Below are 26,508 nucleotides of genomic sequence, written 5' to 3'. Positions count from 1 at the left end.
CTTAACCTCAACCAATGTATCTAGCAACCGTAATTGTGATTGTAATTAGTCATCATTTAGTTGTTAAATGAATGTTATGTACTGTTTATCTAAAAGGGGAGGAATTGTTGTGTATGTACCTTTAAGGGAATAACTGGTCTCAGACTGCAGTACCGGCAGTGACCACCCCTGTATAAAAGGCGCTAGCAACCTTCTGTAGTTTCAGTTTCCCGATTGTCTCCATTCAGTAAAGACTTGTTATAATCAACTCCTGCTGTCCGTGTCTCAATTATACACGGACATAATAAGTTCCATTTGCAACTCCTCAGATAATGAAGTAGTCTGTGCTCACATGCAGCAAGACCTGGATGACATTCAAGCTTGGGCTGATGTGTGCCGCAAATGTTACTTGCCACTCAAGTGCCAGGCAATGACCATCTCCAACGAAAGAGAGTCTAGCCACCGCCCCTTGACATTCAACGGCATTACCACCACCAAATCCCCTACCATCAACATGCTGGAGGTCACCACTGGCCAGAAACTTAACTGGACCAATCAAATACTGTGGCTACAAGAGCAGATCAGAGGCTGGCTATTCTGCAGCGAGCATGTCATCTTCTGACTCCCCAAAGCCTTTCCACCATCCACAAAGCACAAGTCAGGAGTGTGATGGAATACTCTCCACTTGCCCGGGTGAATGCAGCTCTAACAACACTCAAGAAGCTTGGCACCATCCAAGACAAAGCAGCCTGTTGATTGGCACCCCATCCACCACCTTAAACATTCACTCCCTGCACCACCAGCACACCGTGGCTGCAGTGTGTACCATCTACAAGATGCACTGCAGCAACTCGCCAAGGCTTCTTTGGCAGCACCTCCCAAACCCACGACCTCTATCAACTAGAATTACAAGGGCAGCAGGCGCATGGGAACACCATCACCTCCAAGTTACCCACCATCCTGACTTGGAAATATATCGCCGTTCCTTCATCATCGCTGGGTCAAAATCCTGGAACTCCCTCCCTAACAGCACTGTGGGAGTACCTTCACCACACGGACTGCAACAGTTCAAGGTGGCAGCTCACCACCACCTTCTCAAGGGCAATTAGGGATAGGCAATAAATGCTAGCCTTGCCCGCAGCACCCACATCCCAGGAATGAATTTAAAAAAAACTATGATACTGAACAACACAAGGACAGTTTATTTAACATTTACAATACAGCATGGCTTAAAATAACAAGTCTCATAACTGATTTAGCTATTTGTATTGTATTGAACCGGTTAGAGTTGGTTTAGTGTTTGTGTATAAGTATTATAAAGTATGTTTTACAGCAGTTTTTAATAAGCATAGAAAATCTCAGGAATTGCTTATCCTAGAATAAATGAGCAAAAAAAATTCAAATACTGAAAATCTGCAGTAAAACCAAAAAATGTTGCAACCACACAGCAGGACAGTTAGCATCCATGGAGGGAACAGATGGCTCAATGTTGACAAATGCTGACTTGACATGCTGTGTGCTTCCAGTATTTTCTGTTCAAGTTTATCCCAGTGTTCTACAACAGAAATTGGAACTTCCTCCCAAGTCCAGGGGCACCAACAATTGTAGAATCCCACCTTTGCTCCAGCCGACTTTGCATAGACCAGGATCAAGCCAAGAAACACTCCTAGTCTACATGGTTCAGCACCACAGTTACCTGCCGAGTCACTGGAGAAGCCTATTCCGATTTCCATTAATGTAAATTCAGTTCTACTGCTAGGTGTGATTGAAATTCTTTTTACTTCATTGATTCCTATGAAAAGATGGCAGACAGCAGCTAATCATTATTCAGTTGAAATGACCGTAAACCACTTGGGTTTTGAAGGTCGCTGAAGGTAAGCATGCAGGTGCAGCAGGCGGTTAAGAAGGCAAATGGTATGTTGGCCTTTGTAGCGAGAGGGTTTGAGTACAGGAACAAGGATGTCTTGCTGCAGTTGTACAGGGCCTTGGTGAGACCACACCTTGAGTATTGTGTGCAGTTTTGGTCGCCTTATCTGAGGAAGGACGTTCTTGCCATGGAGGGAGTTCAGCGAAGATTCACCAGGCTGATACCTGGGATGGCAGGAATGACGTATGAGGAAAGATTGGGTCGATTGGACTTATACTCACTGGAGTTTAGAAGAATGAGAGGGGATCTCATTGAAATTTATAAAATTCTGACAGGACTGGACAGACTAGATGCAGGAAGGGTGTTCCCGATGGTCGGGGAGTCCAGAACCAGGGGTCACAGTCTAAGGATAAGGGGTAAGCCATTTAGGACAGAAATGAGGAGGAATTTCTTCACCCAGAGAGTGGTGAACCTGTGGAATTCTCTACCACAGAAGGCAGTAGAGGCCAATTCATTAAATATATTCAAGGAGTTGGATATATTTCTTAAGGCTAAAGTGATCAAGGGATATGGGGAGAAGGCAGGGACAGGGTACTGAATTTGGATGATCAGCCATGATCGCATTGAATGGCGGAGCAGGCTCGAGGGGCCGAATGGCCTACTCCTGCTCCTATCTTCTATGTTTCTATGCTCTCATTGCTTAAGATGTTATTTTAGCCATCAAAATTAGTCTAATAGTCATCCAGCCAAAAGAATACATGTTCTTGTATGTAATAATGTATATTGAAAAATTCTCTCATATACTTTATTACTGTACACCATTTTATTTAAATCAATCTCTGTCCATCTGTATTTTTAATGCAAAGTTCTAGAGTCCTTTCCAGGCTCTACCCGCTGCACATACCCCAGCAAATTGACTTCATGATCCTCATCCTCACTTTCAAATCCCTCCACTGGCTTACCCCACTCTAATGATTTCCTGCCTTACATTCCTGTACGTATCCTTTGGTTCTCTGACACCGAGTTACTCATGATTCTCCCCTCCATCTGTACCACCACGGTGACCATTATACCCTGCCTCCGGAAACTCAATTCCTAGTTCCCTGTTTTGCCACTTTGCGCCCCGCTTTCAAAACCCTTCTTTTCAATTGTGCTTTCACTCCCCTGGCGAGTTTCACCATGTTTCCCTTCTCCTCACTGTCCACCGCTTCTCTTCCTCAATTTGAAGTGTTCTGATATGTCCTCCTGCACATAAGGAGAGCTAATGAGTTGTTGAGTGAACTATAGAGGCAATTGCAGAAATATAGACACATTTTTCAACACAGCCACACCAGAAGGCACAAAACAATACCAAAGGTGAAATACCTTTAATATTTAAAAAGTACGAAACAAAAGGGATGGATACGTGAAAGGGTTTGTTTTATACAAATATATCATTTTCCAAAACAAACTTACATAGATGTATAAAGCAGTTTAGAAAGGCATACACCAAAACCTAGTACAGAAAACTGTTGTTACATTAACAAATTTGTAAAAGATTACAACCGTAACACAAAATTGAACATACAATATTGTGCAGGTAAAGGTGCATCAGTAGATTGCGTTACTTTAACAAATGTACTGCCAGAAGCAGACGGTAATCCTGTACGAATCCTGACATGTAAGAATGTGAGTTTCCAAAGTATGGTACAAAGTCCAGTAATAACCAGTGTAGTAACCTGAAGGTTTTGTACCAAAATAAATGACAGGGAGCTTTCTCACTTTACGTTTTAAATTAGCTCCAGCTCCTCTATGTCTGGAGCAGAACCTGGTTAGGACCATTAGTGGTCAGAGTGCACATGAGACTGCTTTCAAATTCAAACATGCAGGATGTCAGAGATTAGTACTTGCTGGCCACTAAATCCAAACACAAAAGACATACAATCTACTAATGTGAAATTGGGAAACTCGTGCTTTGTCTCCCATTCTGGCAAAACCTTTACTCGCGTTCACGATAGCCATTAGAATACAATAAAGCACACCTCCAAGCTATCACTATACTTTTTTAAATTTCAATAAGCAGCTAACTGGTTACAGCATAATATTAAAAAGTCCCAAATCTGCATCTTGAATTTTATTGCCAAAATTATATTACTCCTTCTCATCATATTCCATCACTCAGTGGACTTCGATTGAACAGATAATGCAAGAAACATGTCTAAGTATTAACTTGCAACATTATCAGTGTATTAAGGGTATAGGAAACAATTGTCATAACATTTTCAAGCCTATATTGAAGAATTTGAACTTGAACATTTTTAGTAGACTCATTGTCTGAATGCAAAGCTTGCTGTTCAGCGAATTCACTTAATTTTGGGACTCGCGTTTAAAGAAACTTTGCCACATAAATCACCCATGAACTACTTTTTCTTTTCTGCAACGATTTGGCATTTACAAGTCTATTTACTAACTCATTTTTTAAACACAGCACACCGTTAATTCACTTTCGCACACGCCACTTGAGTAGCACTGAGCACCAGCCACATACCGTGCTGGCATTTCATTCCTTCATGGGCCGAAACCTGCAGCTGAGTTTCAACAAAACATAGTGCTCAGCATGAACTCAATTTTCAGTTCGTTCAGCCTTATTTTTGTGTTAATCAACTTTGTGCTGTGCTGTTTGAATGAGATGGACAGAAAAAGGGATTCAATGCAGCAAGGGTTTAGCTAAATTAAAGGCTAGTCCCTTGTAATAGCACACACAAAAGCAATTTTCAAAGACAATTTGAAAATCCAAAACCCAGGCATCATATAAAGAGCCAGTTCTGTTGAAAGGTCATCAGCCTGAACGTTAACTCTGATTCTCTCACCACAGATGCTGCCTGACTTTTGAGTGTTCCCAGCATTTTCTGTTTTTATATCATATAAAAAAAGTTACTGCTCTAATCATAGCTGGTCGGTGATGGGACTAAAATCTATTTAACTTCAATCTTGCTTAAATTTCTCAGCAACACAAAAAAGATGCCTGCAAACTGTTGCCTGCAGATAAACATGAATTTCATCCAAGCATGGAATTTCAAACATGCCAAAGCAGTGGCTTTGTATTTAGAAACATTTTGACAAGTCCCACAGCTGGGAGCAGTGGAATGAGCTGCTTCCAGAGGGAGGTACAAGATAATACTTTTGAGGTTCAGTTTGACAGTCAAGAATGTCTCCCAGAGAGGGTTTCTGAGAAACCCATTTTCTCATAGGAGTGTAACACCCTCTAAAGTCCATCCTATGCTACAGAAATCCCATGGCCAGACTTTTCGTGAAGTGGCTATGAACCACAATAATCAACTGCAACTTGTCGTTACTTCTGTTTTTAAGAATTATGCTCACAAAAGCATTTTTAATTGATATGGACTGTTACATAGATATCAAAATTATTTTTTATGTGAAGCTTGACTGTTTCAATAATGCAAATTAGTGTTTGCAATTGAGTTTGGGGTTACTTTGAACTATTGTTCACTACAAAGAAAATGTCAATTAATTTTAAGTGGGGCACCACTCTTCTTCTTAGTACTTTTCCATAGTGGCAAAAAGCAGGAAGTGGTGTTCCACAGGGATCAGTGCTGGGACCATTGTTGTTCATCATTTACATAAAAGATTTGGACTCGGGAATCAGAAGTATAATTTGAAAATTTGCAGATGACACCAAATTGGGGGGTGTAGCTACAGAGGAGGACTGCGACTAAGTACAGGAAGACATTAATAAACTTGCAAAATGGGCGTGTATTTGGCACATGAACTTCAATATAGATAAGTATGAGGTGGTATATTTTGGTAGGGAGAATAAGGAGGCCGCATACTCCTTGGAAAATAAGTGTCTAAATGGGGTAGAGGAGCAGAGGGATCGGCGGGTACAGATACACAAATCACTAAAAGTAGTGTTGCAGATTAATAAAGTCATTAAAAAAGCAAACAAAGCATTGGGATTCATTTCTAGAGAGATAGAACTGAAAAGCAGAGAAGTTATACAAGTTAAACTTGTATAGAACCTTGGTTAGACCACACTTGTGGAGTACTGAAATGTTCTGGTCTCCATATTATAAAGAGGATATAGAGGGATTGGAGAAGGTGCAAAAAAGACTTTAGAATACCACAACTGAGAGATTATACTCATCAGGAAAGATTGAATAGGTTGGGGCTCTTTTCAGAAGATTGAGGGGTGACCTGATAGAGGTCTTCAAGATTACGAAAGGGTTTGATAGGGTAAACGTAGAGATGATGTTGCCACTTGTGGGGAAGGCCAGAACTAGGGGCCATAAATATAAGATCGTCACTAATAAATCCAATCGGGAATTCAGGAGAAACTTCTTTACCCAGAGAGTGGTTAGAATGTGGAACTTGCTACCACAAGGAGTAGTTGAGGTGACTAGCATGGATGCATTTAAGGGGAAGCTAGATAAGCATATGAGGGAGAAAGGAATAGCAGGACATGTTGATGAAGTAGGGTGGGAGGAGGCTCGGGTGGAGCATCAACACTAGCACGGACCTGTTGGGCCGAATGGCCTGTTTCTGTGCTGTAAATACTATGCAGCACTGGGGGGGGGGGGGGGGGAATGCACGGGGGTTGTCTCAACACCTATGATACAAATCTATTTTTTGTTGCATTCATAACTTCCATTCATAATCTGAATCCAAAATCAATCCCCCCAGCATACTTAATTACTTCAGCTTATTGTCTGATTGCTCCTAGAGTAAATTTGTTAACTTGAATTAATCTTTATTTTGGTTCTACATTAACCTTGAATGAATGACGGAATGGGTTAATTCAATATTTGTATTTGTAGATTATTGAATCCTGATCTTAATGACATTTCCAAACAAGCCTTGCACAGGATTCAAAATCAGAATGTTACCTATTTATAGTTATGCTAAACCTTTATAAATCACTGGTTAGGTCGCAGCTAGAGTATTGTGTCCAATTCTGGGCATCACACTTTAGGAAGGATGTCAAGACCTTGAAGAAGGTGCAGAGATTTACTGGAACGGTACCAGGGATGAGGGACTTCAGTTACGTGGGAAGACTAGAGAAACTGGGGCTGTTCTCCTTAGAGCAGAGAAGGTTGAGAGGAGATTTGATAGAGGTGCTCAAAATCTTGAAGGGGTTTTGATAGAGTAAATAAGGAGAAACTGTTTCCACTGGTAGGAGGGGACAGTTTTTTTTATGCAGCAAGTTATGATCTGGAATGAACTGCCTGGAAGGTGGTGGAAGCAGATTGAATAGCAACTTTCAAAAGGAAATTGGATATATACTTGAAAAGGAAAAATCTGCAGGGCCATGGGGATTGAGCAGGGGAGTGGGAGTAATTGGCTAGCTCTTTCAAAGAGCCAGCGCAGCCACAATGGCCGAATGGCCTCCTTCGTGCTGTACAATTCAAATCACACCGCATTTGAATGCAGAAATCAAACAGTCTTAGGTTCCTAACTGTGGCTATCTTGACATGGGTATGGATGCAGTCTAAAAAATTAGGTTTAGTTAAGTTTACTGGTACCGCTAGACTGCAGGGAAAACAAAAAAAAACTTAACCAATATGCTTTGTGTGAAACACTCATTTCATCACCTACACTTGCTCTCCCCCAACCCCTCAGTATCATTCCTCTAACCACCAGAACGTCACCCTGATGGTATATCATTCAAAATGTTCTTTCCAGTCAATTCAAGTCACAAAGGACAAAAGCTATCATTGCACTGTTTTCCACAATTCAAGGAGACAACATATGAAAATTTCACATACCCATTAAGAGTTACCAGAATCCTAGTGACAAACATGGATTTAGTACTTAATAGTTAAAGAAGCAGACAAAAACATTACCATTGGAACGGAAACACAAAAATCTTTAATGTGTGACTGAATTGCAACAGTGGACATCTTTGGCCTCTTCCCTCCACTGCCCAGTTTGTCTTTAGCCTGTTGATACAGTCTACACACACAGTATTAATTAAAGCTGAAAAGCCCTGAAACAAATATAAAACATTTCGATTGCTGCTCCCATTGAGAATGTTATTTTTAAACTACACATTACACAAGTTTTGCTAAGCTATTGAAAAGGCTATTACTTATCATCTGGGTTATTATTGCAAGGAACTAAGACACTAACTATTCCAGAATTGGCTCCATTTCAATTCCACAGCCATCCCATCACTCGGACACTCCTGCCTCTCCGATCCCTTCATTTAAACTCAGCTGTCAGTACGAGGTATAGCAGGTATTCCTTACTATACAACATCCATCACTACCTAGGATTGTCCACATCTTCTCATTCTGTAAAGCCCATGGTTTGTTCTCGTGATGATCGGTTTCTGCTGATTCTGTCACTAAGAAAACAATAGCAATATGCTGCACTGGTCCATGGTCTGAGAGCTTTCATTTTGCAGGTCCTGAATGGATTTGATTTTAAATTCTAATGGAGCCGAATGTTTGTCTTGGTTAAATTTGTAGGTAAGAGACTGACCAAAACAGAAAATTAGAAAAGGAAATGGAAACAGTAAAAAAATAAAATTAGTCAGGGGGAAAAAAAAATCTGAAAGCAACTACACAACCATTTTGGCACTGCTGATGGCACAGCAATGATCCTTTAATTGGTAGCTGAACCACAAATTTTAATAATGTAATTAAAAAGGACAAGAAAATGAAGATATTAAAAATTAGGTGAACATTCCTTCTACCTCATCAGGTGGAGGTGAGCAGCTGAGAACCAGGTGCAGATTAAAGCTCCCTCTTACTCTGTCCTAGCAACATGGCTTAACTTCAAGAGAACACTCTCGACTACCCAAGTATGAGTTTTTCCCACACCAATCATTCCTAAATTAGCAATTTACTGAAATGTGTGGGCACTGTTGGGCTATGGAGCAGATTCCACTAAAATCTGGGTTGAGACTGCCCAAAACGATTTCACTTTGGAAATGATAGGATAGCCCCTATTATCTACAAACAGGAAGGAGTCAGGCCATTCTTTCAGCGGCCTGGCAAGTTTGACTCACTGAATGAGGCTTCCATTCACACTTTTGGTTCGGGCATTGTGTACACCTCAGCAGGCCATACAAAATCTGGAACAAAGCACACTGCACAGCTTCCCTTGGGGTGAAGATTCCGGTCATGTTGCATCGTTTCTTTTGGTGGGCTTATTTAACAACTAGACTGCCATTTCAGATTAGGTGGGCATTTGGGCTGGATTTTATTTTTAAACCAGCAATGAGCTGCAACACAATTTGGACCGTCCAACCGGGATCATTCTCAGCCCAACCTGAAGTGGCAGCCCAATTCTTAAATAAGCCCAGTGAAAGACGTGACCAGGCTGACTCGGATTCTGACCGTGACCCGATATGAAGCATTCTATGCAGTATGCTATATTTTGAGTAGGTTTTATATAACCTAGTAAAGATAGACCCCCAGCCTGACATGATGATGGAAGATCATTGCGGCTTTGTTATACGTTAAAAAAGAACACAACAAAGAAAGATACAATAAGTTTTAAAATAATTCAAGTCGCTACACGAACATTTATTACAGTAACTTGAAGGTTACTTCAAGGTCAATACTTATTTATTCATACTAGACTTGCACCAACAACTCAATAACTTTTGACCCCAGTATTGCTTTCAATTTTAGAAACTAGGGCATTGTAGCTTTAATTTTCTCTCAATAGAAACTGAAATAACCTATAACTACAACAGTAATATGTGCCTTTTACAATCATCAAGTAATTCAACAAACAAGACTTCTGTTGTGTTTTTCTAAGCATATAGATGCACAACACGTTTCCAATTACTTCATTGGAAGAACAGTTAAAAGTTTTTTTTTTTTTTTACCTTGCACAAGGTTCTAAGGGATTCATTAATGCAGGAGGTAGGTTTAACCGATGTGAATCCTCAGTCAAAAGAACTAAATCCTCAATTTCACTTCCTTTGAATTTTCTTTTACATATCTTCACCGTGACCTTCTGTTTTAAGAACAATTTCACAGCCTCCTTAGCGGCCATTTCTCTGGCACTCACTTTGCATTTACCATATCCTGTAGCCAAATACACAGACTTGCACCTTAGTTCACACACAATCCCTTCACGGGCAGAGCTTTGTGGTAAATGCAGTTCAGAAATGTCTTTCAGGGGGACACACACACTTTCAAGGGTCCCCTTTATTGATTGTATGCAGTTACTCAAAATGCCCAAGTGGTTAATCTCATTGCTGAAGCCACCAGCTGACACCAGCTTCCACGCTATAGCCTTGTAGAGTTTATTGTAAAAGGTCTGCTTCTCTTTTACAGCTTCAGGAGTTAAACTCACCACCGTTATGGGGGTCTTGCAGCTTTGCGAGACAGGAGGTTGCGCAGCTTTTTGGGAACTCCCTACAGAGGCAGAGCGATCAACAATGTCTGGCTGAATATTGGGCTTAACTTCTGCAGAATTAGAAGAGAAATGCTTGGTCTGAGCTGGAGCTTCAGGACGATGTGGCAGTGTCTGCTGATGGCTGACTGGAACTTGCGTCGGAGTGCCAACTTTCTTTACTTCACTCTCTTTTGAGACTTGCCGGACCTCCTTCTGATTGGAGCTGGTGGATGGTGCAGGACAGACTGGAGCGTGAACCTGGGGTTCAGGCAAAGGAACCGATGGCATACTAACAGGAAAGCCATCCAGGCCTGGGATTCTGTCGTCACCAACATCCGGGCTGCCATTTCCTGTGCATTCAGACGTTGAAGCAAATTCCATGCATGTATCTTCTTTAACTGGCTTTTTCTTTGAACAAGGTTGTTCTTTTATCGTTTCTGTTGAAACAAACATAATTGTGTAGAATCCATGTTACAGGATACACTTCAAATTGAAGCTTTCTGTTGGAATCATGTTAAAAATGTTTAGTGTCCAAAAACATTTAAAAATACTGGCAAGATACAGGGCTCCACAGGTGAGCACTACAATTAAGAGTTATTTCACCAATTAAAAGAAAAAGGTAGCTGTCACTTAAAGAAGAATACGTTCTTATAATCAGGGCCACGGATTTACAGTGGCTGAATAAGCCATTTTGGGGGGATACAGTAAACTCTTTCGTATCCGGCACCAGGATGGTGCCGGTTGATGAAAAATTCTGGATAACAGAGAGGTAGGCAATTTTTAACACAAAAAAAATAAAAACCACTGACTAACTCGGCCACCACGGGAAACTATTGACGCTAAATACGTTCATGCCCGCAAAATCAGTATCATGAGATTTACCTGTAGCCCATATCTGAATAGGTGACATTTTAAACATTTCAGCAACTCCAGCCACATATATTTAATTTGCAGAATTACTATTATTGAAATTAAATGGGAGCTGCCTTCAAAATATAATTCGTTGAAGTTCAAAACCCTTATTTTCTCAGCTACATTTTACATGATTTAATAGTCAAATGGGTGGTTAAGTCAGGTTTTTTGTCATATTGTGTAGTATATGTGCTGCATCTCTCTCTCTCTCTATATATAATAAAGCGGTACTTCAGTCTGTCCTTCCGTCTGTCTGTCTGTCCGGCTATACACTCGAAAGTTATAGAGCGTACCTACACGTGTGTTACGTCAAAAGAAAGCTTACGGTTCCGGAACGGTCATAAGCGTATTTACTTTTTGGTCGGACAAAAATTGTTCGCACATTATACAGAAAACCTTCAAAATTCCACTCATTAGCATTGAGTGACGTCAAGGTCGACCAATCCTGTGCCGTGACGATTGACCAATCCTACAGTTCAGTCACCTGATGGTTGACCAATCGGTGTGTGTGTGGGCGGGACTAATCGTTCTCAGCTCAGGGATCTGGCAGCCATTGCCTCAAGCTAAAAACCCCATTGCCTCAACCTAAAAATATGCTCATCGAGGTTAGAAACATAGAAGATAGGAGCAGGAGTAGGCCATTCGGCCCTTCGAGCCTGCTCCGCCATTCAATGTGATCATGGCTGATCATCCAAACTCAGTACCCTGTCCCCGCCTTTTCCCCATATGCCTTGATCCCTTCAGCCTCAAGAAACATATCCAACTCTTTCTTGAATATATTTAATGAACTGGCCTCCACCGCCCTCTGTGGCAGAGAATTCCACAGGTTCACCACTCTCTGGGTGAAGAAATTCCTCCTCATTTCAGTCCTAAATGGCTTACCCCTTATCCTTATACTATGACCCCTGGTTCTGGACTCCCCGGCCATCAGAAACATCCTTCCTGCATCTAGTCTGTCCAGACCTGACAGAATTTTATAAGTCTCGATGAGATCCCCTCTCAATCTTCTAAACTCCAGTGAGTATAAGCCCAATCGACACAATCTCTCCTCATATGTCATTCCTGCCATCCCAGGTATCAGCCTGGTGAATCTTCGCTGCACTCCCTCCATGGCAAGAACGTCCTTCCTCAGGTATGGTGACCAAAACTGCACACAATACTCAAGGTGCGGTCTCACCAAGGCCCTGTACAACTGTAGCAAGACATCCTTGTTCCTGTACTCAAACCCTCTTGCTACGAAGGCCAACATACCATTTGCCTTCTTAACCGCCTGCTGCACCTGCATGCTTACCTTCAGCGACTGGTGCACAAGGACACCCAGGTCTCTTTGCACTTCCCCTTCTCCCAATCTATTGCCATTCAAATAATAATCTGCCTTCCTGTTTTTGCCACCAAAGTGGATAATCTCACATTTATCCACATTATAGTGCATTTGCCATGTTTCTGCCCAATCACCCAACCTGTCCAAATAGTATCTTATTTTTTTTGAAAAAGATTTACCAAAAATGTTTTATAAGTACTTTAACTTTCATCTTTGAAGGTATTAAAAGCTAGAAATGTTTAGGTTAAAAAACAGTGCAAAACGGGCCTAGGCTTCTCCAACTGCCAACAGCCCAAATCCAGTCCCAGGCTTCCGGCCCACACATCCACCAGGCCCAAAAAAGCCCTGGAAACTGCCAACCCAAATCCAGTCCCAGGCTCCCGGCCCACACATCGACCAGGCCCCAGAGGGGGGACAGACAGGGGCAAGGAGACCGCGCAGCCCAAAATTGACCTCGCACCGTGGGGCTCCCCTGCTAGTTAGTAATAAATGAACTATGGTTGAATGGAAAACTTCTGTTAAAGGCAGCTAATAGTGAGGCAAAGAACTCTCTTTTTCCCTCAAGAATGAAAACAAAAAAGAAAAAGCCAGGTATGTCCTGGCATTTGGCTCAAGAGTGGCTGGTGTTCAGGAGAAAGTTGCCTGTCTATCTGTTCAGTCGACAGAAATGTCAGAAGACAGAGGCTGGCATTAAGCTGCAAAATTACATTTTCTGATGGTTCTGAAACACTACTGGAATCGCTCCAGGATCAGCCCATTCTCCACTGTGAAAACTTTTCATTTTAGTTAATTTTATTCCACTCCAATTTAAGCAAAATTCTTACGTTTCTATATAGCTAATACGCACATTTACTGTTTATGAATGTGGAATGTAATCCTTCATGTGTCCCTTGTGTGGTTTGCTATTTTTATTGTAAATGAGATTCTTTAGCAGGAATTTGACTAATTTATCACTAATTGAGAGACAGTCAAACTTAGCACTAGGGGGGACCGACCAGATAACAATTTATGTCTTATTTGAAAGAGCTACTTGAATCCAGCCCAGACAGAGGAGTTAAGTGTTTCCTCCTCCTTGGTGTTGTAAGCTTCCTAAATGAAATGAGCTTGGACAGTTTCAACTCAGCTTCTAGTAGGTTGAGATCCATAGAACTGAATCATCCACAATTCAGCATTCATTACATGGCCAATCTCACAGAGAAGCAGCTGCAAGGATGCCTATTGTGGGAAACGAAAAGGTCATACAAGAGCAGCAATCATTCTTGTGATACTGCACATAGCAGAGGGAGCATTGCTCAGCAGTTGGTCCACAACATACCCGACTTGGTCATGTTCGATGCCAACACTGGGTGTCAAAAATGGAAATCTATTCCCTACCCGACCACTGACATCCCCTTATAAAATATATAAATAAAAATAGGAACTCAACATCAGTACGTTTGTATATAGTCCATCCTTAGAGTTAGAACAATGCAACGTAGAAAACGGAATAGAGCTTGTTTAGAGTAAAGCCCTGAGTTAACATTATTTAAAATATTTCATTGAACAGATTGGTTAAGACACTAAACAGTATTTATCATGTTGCTCCTCTCTGTGCCGTTCCACTGAATGAGTTGAACAAATAATGCCAATAGCTTGTCTAATGGGTGAAACAATCAAATGACAGCAACTTAAATTAGGACAACACTAAAGAATGGACGAACTTGCATTTATACAGTGCCTTTTACACCCTAGAACATCCCAAAGCGCTTCACGGCCCATTAAGTACATTTAAAGTGCAGTCACTGTCAGAGAAACATGGCAGCCAATTTGTACATAGCAAGGTCCCACAGTCAGCAACGAAACAAATGGTCAGATTACCTGTTTCAGTGATGGTGGCAGAGTAATAAATGTTGGCCAGGACACTGCGGGAACTCCCCTGCGCTTATTCGAATAGTGCCGTGGGATCTTTAACGTCCACCTGAGGGGCCAGACGAGGCTTCGGTTTAACGTCTCATCCGAAAGACGGCACCTCCGACAGTGCAGCACTCCCTCAGTACTGCACTGACGTGCCAGCCTAGATTGTGTGTTCAAGTTTCTGGACTGGGGCTTGAACCACACGATCTCTGACTCAGAGGCGAGAGCGCTACCGCTGAGCTGTGGGTGACACTTAATGTTTAATTGGAATCGCGGAATCACACAGCACAGAAAGAGGCCATTCGGCCCGTCGTGCCTGCTTTGAAAAAGCTATCCAATTAGCCCCGCCACTGATGTTCTTTCCCCATAGCCCTGCAAATTTGAATAAAGGACCCATTTTTGTCAGAATTTAACCACAAAATGTAGTACAGGAAACTTTCGATTAACCGGCACCTAAATAACCGGAAATGTCGGTTAACCAGCAAAATTCAGGAGTAGGTTCAGGTAAGTTTTATTACTTGCCTTCCTCGATCTGTTGCTGTGCAAGGGTGTGGCTGCAGCTGTTGCTAAGCTACAGAGACACTTGGAACTTGTGGCCATTGTTTTGAACCTGTACAGGGTTTGTTGCTTTATACGGAGCTCTCAGCTCCATATCTTTTACTATAGAGTTCGGTTATCCGGAATTTTTGATGAACCGGCACCAAGTCGGTCCCGTTCGTGCCGGATAAAAAAAAGTTTCCTGTAGTACTTATCTTTAAAATACTATTATATCCGGCACTGAATAAATTGCAGTTCATTTTAATGAAACAGGTAAGCAAGGTCCGAGGGGACCTTTAAAAGGACACTAGTTAGTATACAGCTAATCTGCTAACCATTGCTGTTTGAAAGCTGTCTTTTCTTCACCTTATTGGCAACCAACTTGTCCCTTGTTGTGTGGACTGGAGCATCTGTAACTTTGATGCCTTCTCCCATCTGCAACACTTTATCCATCACCTCCTTTGAATATCTGAATCACAAAAATGATAAACAGTGCCAGCCAGTTACAATGTGCACACCAAGACCTGCAGGTAGGTATGTGAAGAGCAACCACATTAGCAATTACTTGACTTCGAATCAAGTTAGAGGATATGTCCACTCCACACACTTGATAGAAATCTGGTTATTCAGATCTGCTTTACGTAGACTTGGGCTGGTTGGTCCATTCATCTTTTGAAATAATAGAATCCTACAGCACAGAAGCAGGCCATTTGGCCCATCGTGGCTGTGCCAGCTCTTTGAAAGGACTTTCCAATTAGTCCCACTCCCCTGCTCTTTCCTCATAGCCCTGCATTATTTTTTCAAGTATTTATCCAATTCCTTTTTGAAAGTTACTATTGAATCTGCTTCCACCACCCTTTCAGGCAGTGCATTCCAGATCCTAACAACTCACTGCGTAAAAATAAGTCTCATGTAGCAAAGTTGGGGGCAGACCACTTTAAGCAGTCCATTTGAGGATTTTGCTCACTTGGTCGTAATTCCAATAGTGCATGGGACAATGAATAGATTGAAAACTCCCAATATAGCACTGATAATGAATAGAATGAAAACTCCAATACACCATGAGATAATAAAACCCCGCCCAGATGAACATATAATTAGTGGGGCGGTGCAGTATGATTCCAGCCTTCTTGGCCACAGCTTGTGGCATGTGTTGTGTTGACTCTGAGCCCTGCTATTGTAGGGAAGTGATGAACAGGAGCAAGGGAGAAAGGAGAAGTCAGAGGGAGTGGTCTAGGTGACTCATATGTACCTCCGAGAGTGCAATTACTGAGTGCATTAACTGACACTTGAAAACAAACTTCCTGTCCTCTCACTCTGCTAGGTATAAACCATAGGGCAAGGTAAGCACAGTAAACACAAGAGCTTTTAAAAACATACCCTCAAGGTGACAAATAAAAATGGTCTCTCTGCTTCTCAACCACTTTCTAGTTCTTTGCCTCCCTCTATATTTCTGTGTGTCTTCCAGCACTAACAATTACTGGCGAGTTTAGAGACAGCAGCAGTTTGAAGCATTTTCTATTGTTGGGAGTTGGGAGTTGAATTACTGATACTTCCTACTGGACTGCATCAGAATGGATAAAATTCTGATGCAATGTTGACGAGTCAAGTGTATGCACAAACAGGTTGCTTACAAGTGTTGGAAAAATGTTGGAAAAGATACCCACACTTAAAACTGTTGCTTGAACTTTTCTTTTATTGGTTAGTCGAGTGTCTAACAGGCATGAAAACATAGCACCACGTTTAAGCATCTCTGGACCAAGTTACTGAGAAATCTTCACACACAACTTTTGTTTGCCTGACATGGAGTTTGCATTCTCTCCTGATATAAACACACATCCTACTTACCTTGTATCCAGAGAGCTTAGGCACAGATTGCTGGTAAACATCCCACTGTTTGCCCAGCCAGGATCACCCTACTGTTAAGAGTATTGGCTTGCAGAGCTATCTGGAGCCGAGTGGGAAGAATCCTGGTTCAGTAACAGGTCTACCCTTTCAAGTTCCATTAGTGAGCTAAGACAGCTGATCAATCATCAACAATGCCCTGAAGTTCTGTTGACTTGTTTGGTTACGGTATTGGATTATCATGTCAATCACAGAGGGTTGATTTGGGTCCAAACTTCCATTGCCAAACAGGTCACCTTCGAGCCACCTCAATCTAAAAGAGACCCTACTTACAGCTCTGCACCCCCAAGAAATATAGTCACTAATTGGTCATTAGACAACTGACAAGCAAGGGTTCGAGCCCTCACTGCAGTCACAACAGCCAAAAGGAGCTCCCCACCAGCATGTTGAGCAGCACATCGCCATAAAATGTGAGGGCATTGCATTGCCACCATTCTCCTGACCACTGCAGGAGTGGAGCTTCAACAGCTACTTGCCACTCTAAACTGGATCATGGTCGGCGCGGAGCTTCAGACATTCTCATATCTAATCTCCAGACAATGCCTTCCAGCAGCTGTCACCCCAATTTACACTTTCCTTATCAGCCAAGAGGGATATAAACATGGTGGAAGGACCTAAACAGGGCAACTTTTGTGCAATGCCCACAATTACACCATCAAAATCCTGGTGTAACCCTCCATTACCTAACTATTCTAAAATGCAGACATGTAATTACACATGTATGATGTACATTGATCAACATATTTCCTGTTAATCAATAAGAGTGGTGAACCTGTGGAATTCTCTGCCACAGAGGGCGGTGGAGGCCAGTTCATTAAATATATTCAAGAAGGAGTTAGATATATTTCTTGAGGCTAAAGGGATCAAGGGATATGGGGAGAAAGCAGGGACAGGGTACTGAGTTTGGATGATCAGCCATGATCTCATTGAATGGCGGAGCAGGCTCGAGGGGCCGAATGGTCTACCCCTGCTCCTATCTTCTATGTTTCTATGTAATTAATCACTGATCCTACATTGTGGGCATCGCCACTTAACAAATACAGATCACTGGGTGATATTCACCTCATCACTTCAGCTGCTGCTGGTAGGATACAGAAACTAAAATCATAGTAACAAATCCCACAGCACAAATTAAAAAAATGAGATACTGGGACAGAGTTGAAAACTCTAATCACATCTCAAAGGTTCGGGTTGTGCTTAAGACACTCAGCCTTTACTCTTGTAACTTTATGAACCCTGGTATTGATCATCTCTATTTTGTATCTGTGGCAGGGTTTAATAGTAATCACTTGTAGTCAGAGAATCACTTACAATGGCTTCTCTTCCCGCTCCTGCACCGTTACCTCTGGAGCAATGTCCCCTCTAATCTTTGTTGGTGCTCGGTCCCTTTAACTGGCTGCGTGGCCCATTCAAAATTTTCATGCAAGCACGGTTTCTGCCATTGAAAAGCCGGTGAGCGGCCTGAGCAGGACCTTCAGACCACCGCACGGCCGCGCAGCTTAGCGGGAACGTTGCTCTGGAGTCCCCCGAGGATCTATCCTTGGCCCGCCCTCTTATTCCTCAGCTACATGCTGCCTCTCGGTGACATCATCCGAAAACATGCCAGGTTTCACATGTTCGCCGACGACACCTGCTTCACCACCACCTCTCTCGATCCCTCTCCCATTACCGGCCGTGCTTTCAGCTGCCTCGCCCCAAGCACTGGACCTCCCTCCCTGAACACCTCGGCCTTTTAAGACGCTCCTTAAAACCTACCTCTTTGAACCAAGCTTTTGGTCACCTATCCAATACAGGAAACTCCCGTTTAACTGGCACCTTAAAAAATTTCAGGAACTCTCTAATAACCGGCGCAATTCAAACTCCAAAAACTACAGTATACAGTCGTTTATAAGTTTTGTTTTACTGTTAAGTAATTAAAGAGTTATGGATTACCCTCAACTGGCATTACTGTACTTAATCAAGCATCTTCCACCATCCATTTAACACAACATTCTGTAGGGGAGTACCCAATTATACTGCACATTTCTTGCTTTTTTTTAAATTTTTGTTTGTTAAAAATAGCCTCAGCAGGTATACTTCTCCGTTATCCGGAATTTTTTTTATCAACTGGCACCATCCCGGTCCCGTCGGTGCCGGATACCAAAGAGTTTCCTGTACCTCATGTGGCTTAGTGGCAACTTTTTGTTCGATGACGCACCTGTGAAGCGCCTTGGGACGTTTCACTATGTTAAAGACGCTATAGAAATGCAAGCTTTTGTTATAGAAACATAGAAGATAGGAGCAGGAGTAGGCCATTCGGCCCCTCGAGCCTGCTCCGCCATTCAATGAGATCATGGCTGATCATCCAAACTCAGTACCCTGTCCCTGCCTTCTCCCCATATCCCTTGATCCCTTTAGCTTTAAGAAATATATCTAACTCCTTCTTGAATATATTTAATGAACTGGCCTCCACTGCCTTCTGTGGTAGAGAATTCCACAGGTTCACCACTCTCTGGGTGAAGAAATTCCTCATCTCTGTCCTAAATGGCTTACCCCTTTTCTTTAGACTGTGACCCCTGGTTCTGGACTCTCCCGCCATCGGGAACATCCTTCCTGCATCTAGTCCTGTTAGAATTTTATAAGTTTCAATGAGATCCCCTCATTCTTCTAAACTCCAGCGAGTATAAGCCCAATCGACCCAATCTCTCCTCATACGTCATTCCTGCCATCCCAGGTATCAGTCTGATGAATCTTCGCTACACTCCTTCCATGGCAAGAACATCCTTCCTCAGATAAGGCGACCAAAACTGCACACAATACTCAAGGTGTGGTCTCACCAAGGCCCTGTACAACTGCAGCAAGGCATCCTGTTCCTGAACTCAAACCCTCTCGCTACGAAGGCCAACATACCATTTGCCTGCTGCACCTGCATGCTTACCTTATAAACTCACTCCACAACATCTCTCACTGGGTATGCAACCTGCCTAGCTGTCAGTCCACATTTGAATGAATTTATCCCAACCAGACACAGAAGTCTGACTTTTAAAATAGAAATGCTCCCCTCTCTTGAATGATGTAGAAACATCACTTATTAAAGTTTCCCCCCACGCTAATGAATTCTCAAATCTCATTAAATGCTAAGTTTGGCAAAAAAGTGGCAACCTGAGGGAAGTTTTCAAAAAGAAAAGCAAAATGAGGGTTGCATTCCCTAGAATTCAGAAGGTTAAGGGGTGATGTGACCGAAGTTTTCCAAGACATTAAGGGGAACAGATAGAGAGAAACTATTTCCGCTGGTTGGGGGTTTCTAAGATTAAGGGGGGCATCGTCTAAAAATTAGAGCCCGACCTTTCAGGAGTGAAATTAGGAAACACTTCTACACACAAAGGGTGGTAGAAGTTTGGAACTCTCGTCTGCAAAAGGCAATTGATGCTAGATCATTTGTTAATTTTAAATCTGAGCTTTGTTAACTAAAGGTATGAAGGATATGGGCCAAAGGCGGGTGTATGGAGTTAGGTCTCAGATCAGCCTTGATCGCATTGAATGGCGGAGCAGGCTCGAGGGGCTGAATGGCCGACTCCTGCTCCTGTGATTCCTCCAAACTGGCTGGGGATGGAGGGGCTGCTGCAGGGAGCTCTGGACTGTCACACAAGCGCTTCACATATTAATGTCTGATGATGAAAGGCCCCAGTAACAGCGGCACCGGGGCTGGAGGTAGAGCGGCTGGGCTGCCCGGGGCCCTGACTCACCGGCAGCCCAGGAAGACGTGGTTGGCCCAGACCATGGAGAGGGCGAGCAGCCGGTCAGTGTCGAGCCCCGGCTGGGCGCCGCTCGCCGCCTTCTGCTCCTCCTCCATGTTCCGGAGGATGAACTCGCGGCGGGCCTTCCAGTGCTTCTCCGACTCGCAGTCTCCCCTCAGCGTCTCTACCCAGTCGGCCAGCCGCCGGTTCTGCTGCAGGAACTCGGACACCGCGTCCACCCCGTCCGCCGCCATGACACCGCGTCCCCGCCGCGACATCCGGCACCGAGGGAGAGGCAGCGCACCCACGCGGGGCGGAGAGGAACTGCAGGCAGCGCCCCCACCCCCTCGCGGGGCGGAGAGGAACTGCAGGCAGCGCCCCCCCCATGGGGCGGAGAGGAACTGCAGGCAGCGCCCCCACATGGGGCTGGGGGAACTGCAGGCAGCGCCCCCCGCGGGGTGGAGAGGAACTGCAGGCAGCGCCCCCCCGTGGGGCGGAGAGGAACTGCAGACAGCGCCCCCCATGGGGCTGAGGGGCACTGCAGGCAGCGCCCCCCGTGGGACGGAGGGGAACTGCAGGCAGAGTCCCCCGCGGGGCGGAGAGCAACTGCAGGTAGCACCCCCTGCGGGGCGGTGAGGAAATGCAGGCAGCGCCCCCCATGGGGCTGGGGTAACTGCAGGCAGCGCCTCCCGCGGGGCGGATAGGAACTGCAGGCAGCGCACCCCCGCGGGGCGCTGAGAAACTGCAGGCAGCGCCCCCCCGTGGGGCGGAGAGGAACTGCAGACAGCGCCCCCACCGCCGCGGGGCGGAGAGGAACTGCAGGCAGTGCCCCCCCGCGGGGCGGAGAGGGACTGCAGGCAGCACCCCCCTGCGGCGCGGAGAGGAACTGCAGGCAGTGCCCCCCGCGGGGCGGTGAGTAACTGCAGGCAGCGCCCCCCATGGGGCTGAGGGGCACTGCAGGCAGCGCCCCCCGTGGGATGGAGGGAAAGTGCAGGCAGCGCCCCCGCAGGGCGGAGAGCAATTGCAGGCAGCGCCCCCCCCGCGGGACGGAGGGGAACTGCAGGCAGCGCCCCCCCGTGGGGTGGAGAGGAACTGCAGACAGCGCCCCCCATGGGGCTGAGGGGCACTGCAGGCAGCGCCCCCCGTGGGACGGAGGGGAACTGCAGGCAGAGTCCCCCGCGGGGCGGAGAGCAACTGCAGGTAGCACCCCCTGCGGGGCGGTGAGGAAATGCAGGCAGCGCCCCCCATGGGGCTGGGGTAACTGCAGGCAGCGCCTCCCGCGGGGCGGATAGGAACTGCAGGCAGCGCACCCCCGCGGGGCGCTGAGAAACTGCAGGCAGCGCCCCCCCGTGGGGCGGAGAGGAACTGCAGACAGCGCCCCCACCGCCGCGGGGCGGAGAGGAACTGCAGGCAGTGCCCCCCCGCGGGGCGGAGAGGGACTGCAGGCAGCACCCCCCTGCGGCGCGGAGAGGAACTGCAGGCAGTGCCCCCCGCGGGGCGGTGAGTAACTGCAGGCAACGCCCCCCATGGGGCTGAGGGGCACTGCAGGCAGCGCCCCCCGTGGGATGGAGGGAAAGTGCAGGCAGCGCCCCCGCAGGGCGGAGAGCAATTGCAGGCAGCGCCCCCCCCCGCGGGACGGAGGGGAACTGCAGGCAGCGCCCCCCCGTGGGGCGGAGAGGAACTGCAGACAGCGCCCCCCATGGGGCTGAGGGGCACTGCAGGCAGCGCCCCCCGTGGGACGGAGGGGAACTGCAGGCAGAGTCCCCCGCGGGGGCGGAGAGCAACTGCAGGTAGCACCCCCTGCGGGGCGGTGAGGAAATGCAGGCAGCGCCCCCCATGGGGCTGGGGTAACTGCAGGCAGCGCCTCCCGCGGGGCGGATAGGAACTGCAGGCAGCGCAGCCCCGCGGGGCGCTGAGAAACTGCAGGCAGCGCCCCCCCGTGGGGCGGAGAGGAACTGCAGACAGCGCCCCCACCGCCGCGGGGCGGAGAGGAACTGCAGGCAGTGCCCCCCCGCGGGGCGGAGAGGGACTGCAGGCAGCACCCCCCTGCGGCGCGGAGAGGAACTGCAGGCAGTGCCCCCCGCGGGGCGGTGAGTAACTGCAGGCAGCGCCCCCCATGGGGCTGAGGGGCACTGCAGGCAGCGCCCCCCGTGGGATGGAGGGAAAGTGCAGGCAGCGCCCCCGCAGGGCGGAGAGCAATTGCAGGCAGCGCCCCCCCCGCGGGACGGAGGGGAACTGCAGGCAGAGCCCCCATCGGGGCGGAGAGGAACTGCAGGAAGTGGCCCCCCGCGGGGCGGTGAGGAACTGCAGGCAGCGCCTCTTACGGGGCAGAGAGCAACTGCAGGCAGTGCCCCCCGATGGGCGGAGAGCAACTGCAGGCAGCGACCCCTGTGGGACGGAGGGAAAGTGCAGGCAGCGCCCCCCCCCCCTCCCCGCGGGGCAGAGAGTAACTGCAAGCAGCGCCCCCCCATGGGGCTGAGGGGAACTGCAGGCAGCGCCCCCCATGGGGCTGAGGGGCACTGCAGGCAGCGCCCCCACATGGGGCTGGGGGAACTGCAGGCAGCGCCCCCCCGCGGGGTGGAGAGGAACTGCAGGCAGCGCCCCCCATGGGGCTGAGGGAAATGGCAGGTAGCGCACCCCATGAGGCTGAGGGGAACTGCAAGCAGCGCCTCCCCGCGGGGCGGAGAGGAGCTGTAAGCAGCGCCCCCCACATGGGACTGCGGGGAACTGCAGGCAGCGCCCTCCCCCGTGGGGCGGAGAGGAACTGCAGACAGCGCCCCCCCATGGGGCGGAGAGGTACTGCACGCAGCGCCCCCCCCATGTGGCTGAGGGGAACTGCAGGCAGCGCCCCTCATGGAGCAGAGAGGAACTACAGGCAGCGCGCCTCGCGGGTGGAGAGCAACTGCAGGCAGCGCCCCCTGCGGGGCGGAGAGCAACTACAGGCAGCGCCCCCGCCGCGGTGCGGAGAGGAACTGCAGGCAGCGCCCCCCATGGGGCTGAGGGGCACTGCAGGCAGCGACCCCCACCGCGGGGCGGAGAGCAACTGCAGGCAGCGCCCCCCGCGGGGCGGAGAGCAACTGCAGGCAGCGCCCCCCCGCGGGACGGAGGGGAACTGCAGGCAGAGCCCCCCGCGGGGCGGAGAGGAACTGCAGGTAGTGGCCCCCCGCGGGGCGGAGAGGAACTGCAGGCAGCGCCTCCCGCAGAGTGGAGAGGAACTGCAGGCAGCGACCCCTGTGGGACGGAGGGAAAGTGCAGGCAGCGCCCCCGCAGGGCGGAGAGCAACTGCAGGTAGCACCCCCCGTGGGGCGGTGAGGAACTGCAGGCAGCGCCCACCCATGGGGCTGGGGGAACTGCAGGCAGCGCCCCGCGCGGGGCGGAGAGGAACTGCAGGCAGCGCACCCCCGCGGGGCGCTGAGAAACTGCAGGCAGCGCCCCCCCCGTGGGGCGGAGAGGAACTGCAGACAGCGCCCCCACCGCTGCAGGGCAGAGAGGAACTGCAGGCAGTGCCCCCCTGCGGGGCGGAGAGGGACTGCAGGCAGCACCCCCCTGCGGGGCGGAGAGGAACTGCAGGCAGCGCCCCCCGCGGGGCGGTGAGGAACTGCAGGCAGCGCCCCCCATGGGGCTGAGGGGCACTGCAGGCAGCGACCCCCACCGCGGGGCAGAGAGCAACTGCAGGCAGCGCCCCCCGCGGGGCGGAGAGCGACTGCAGGCAGCGCCCCCCGCTGGGCGGAGAGCAACTGCAGGCAGCGCCCCCCATGGGGCGGAGAGGAACTGCAGGCAGCGCCCCTCCTTGGAGCTCAGGGAAATTGCAGGCAGCGCCCCCCGTGGGGCTGAGGGGTACTGCAGGCAGCGCCCCCCATGGGGCGGAGAGGAGCTGCAGGCAGCGCCCCCCCTCCCGCGGGGCAGAGAGCAACTGCAGGCAGCGCCCCCCGCGGGGCGGAGAGGAACTAAAGGCAGCGCCCCCCGCGGGGCGGAGAGCAACTGCAGGCAGCGCCCCCCATGGGGCGGAGGGGAACTGCAGGCAGCGCCCCCCGCGGGGCGGAGAGGAACTGCAGGCTGCGCCCCCCATGGGGCTGAGGGAAACGGCAGGTAGCGCACCCCATGGGGCTGGGGGGAACTGCAGGCAGCGCCTCCCCGCGGGGCGGAGAGGAACTGTAAGCAGCACCCCCAACATGGGACTGCGGGGAACTGCAGGCAGCGCCCCCCCGTGGGGCGGAGAGGAACTGCAGACAGCGCCCCCCCATGGGGCGGAGAGGTACTGCAGGCAGCGCCCCCTCCATGTGGCTGAGGGGAACTGCAGGCAGTGCCCCCCCCATGGAGCGGAGAGGAACTACAGGCAGCGCGCCTCGTGGGTGGAGAGCAACTGCAGGCAGCGCCCCCCGCGGGGCGGAGAGCAACTGCAGGCAGCGCCCCCGCCGCGGGGCGGAGAGGAACTGCAGGCAGCGCCCCCCCATGGGGCTGAGGGGCACTGCAGGCAGCGACCCCCACCGCGGGGCGGAGAGCAACTGCAGGCAGCGCCCCCTGCGGGGCGGAGAGCGACTGCAGGCAGCGTCCCCCGCTAGGCGGAGAGGAACTGCAGGCAGCGCCTCCCGCAGAGCGGAGAGGAACTGCAGGCAGCGCCCCTTGCGGGGCAGAGAGCAACTGCAGGCAGTGCCCACCGAGGGGCGGAGAGCAACTGCAGGCAGCGACCCCTGTGGGACGGAGGGAAAGTGCAGGCAGCGCCCCCGCAGGGTGGAGAGCAACTGCAGGTAGCACCCCCCGTGGGGCGGTGAGGAACTGCAGGCAGCGCCCACCCATGGGGCTGGGGGAACTGCAGGCAGCGCCCCGCGCGGGGCGGAGAGGAACTGCAGGCAGCGCACCCCCGCGGGGCGCTGAGAAACTGCAGGCAGCGCCCCCCCCGTGGGGCGGAGAGGAACTGCAGACAGCGCCCCCACCGCTGCAGGGCAGAGAGTGACTGCAGGCAGTGCCCCCCTGCGGGGCGGAGTGGGACTGCAGGCAGCACCCCCCTGCGGGGCGGAGAGGAACTGCAGGCAGCGCCCCCCGCGGGGTGGTGAGGAACTGCAGGCAACGCCCCCCATGGGGCTGAGGGGCACTGCAGGCAGCGACCCCCACCGCGGGGCGGAGAGCAACTGCAGGCAGCGCCCCCCACGGGGCGGAGAGCGACTGCATGCAGCGCCCCCCGCTGGGTGGAGAGCAACTGCAGGAAGCGCCCCCCATGGGGCGGAGAGGAACTGCAGGCAGCGCCCCTCCTTGGGGCTCAGGGAAGCTGCAGGCAGCGCCCCCCGTGGGGCTGAGGGGTACTGCAGGCAGTGCCCCCCACGGGGCGGAGAGGAACTGCAGGCAGCACCCCCCTGCGGGGCGGAGAGGATCTGCAGGCAGTGCCCCCCGCGGGGCGGAGAGGAACTGCAGGCAGCGCCCCCCGCGGGGCAGAGAAGAAGTGCAGGCAGCGCCCTCCCCGCGGGGCGGAGAGGAACTGCAGGCAGCGCCCCCCGCGGGGCGGAGAGCAACTGCAGGCAGCGTCTCCCGCGGGGCAGAGAAGAAGTGCAGGCAGCGCCCTCCCCGCGGGGCGGAGAGGAACTGTAGGCAGCACAGCTCCGTGGGGCAGAGAGGAACTGCAGGGAGCGCCCCCCGCGGGACGGAGAGGAACTGCAGGCAGCGCCCCCCTTTGGGGCTCACGGGAACTGCAGGCAGCGCCCCCCATGGGGCTGAGGGGTACTGCAGGCAGCGTCCCCCGCGGGGCGGAGAGGAACTGCAGGCAGCGCACCCCCCCCCCCCGCGGGGCAGAAAGGAACTGCAGGCAGCGCCCCCCGCGGGGCGGAGAGGAACTACAGGCAGCGTCCCCCGCGGGGTGGAGAGCAACTGCAGGCAGCACCTCCCGCGGGGCTGAGAGGATCTGCTGGCAGCGCCCCCCGTGGGGCGGAGAGCAACTGCAGGCAGCTTCTCCCGCGGGGCGGAGAAGAAGTGCAGGCAGCGCCCGCCCCGCAGGGCGGAGAGGAACTGCAGGCAGCGCCCCCCTGCGGGGCGGA

At 49.6% G+C, this 26,508-nt stretch overlaps 1 protein-coding gene across 2 annotated transcripts; it reads right to left on the bottom strand.

Moving 5' to 3' along the window:
* Nucleotides 1–1,158: 1,158 nt before the first annotated feature.
* On the bottom strand, nucleotides 1,159–20,822 carry cdkn2aip (CDKN2A interacting protein). 2 transcript variants are annotated; one of them, XM_085979703.1, is made up of 4 exons: nucleotides 20,492–20,822; nucleotides 15,197–15,330; nucleotides 9,684–10,635; nucleotides 1,159–3,091 (listed from the first exon to the last, which is right to left on the bottom strand). In XM_085979703.1, exons 1-4 carry the CDS (start codon nucleotides 20,758–20,760, stop codon nucleotides 3,064–3,066), a joined length of 1,383 nt encoding a protein of 460 aa, XP_085835829.1. In that variant the 5' UTR covers nucleotides 20,761–20,822; the 3' UTR covers nucleotides 1,159–3,063. The 2 variants fall into 2 exon arrangements, with proteins under 2 accessions (XP_085835829.1, XP_085835887.1); XM_085979761.1 differs by lacking the exon at nucleotides 1,159–3,091 and having other exon boundaries at nucleotides 3,199–10,635; nucleotides 20,492–20,820.
* Nucleotides 20,823–26,508: the final 5,686 nt, after the last annotated feature.

This window comes from Somniosus microcephalus, chromosome 1 (genome assembly GCF_052327205.1).
Source record: "Somniosus microcephalus isolate GS21.2 chromosome 1, FLI_Smic_1.0, whole genome shotgun sequence".
NCBI classification, from domain to species: Eukaryota; Metazoa; Chordata; class Chondrichthyes; order Squaliformes; family Somniosidae; genus Somniosus; species Somniosus microcephalus.
The sequence above is the reverse complement of the archived record's forward strand: the minus strand, read 5'-3'. Positions and strand labels throughout refer to the sequence as shown.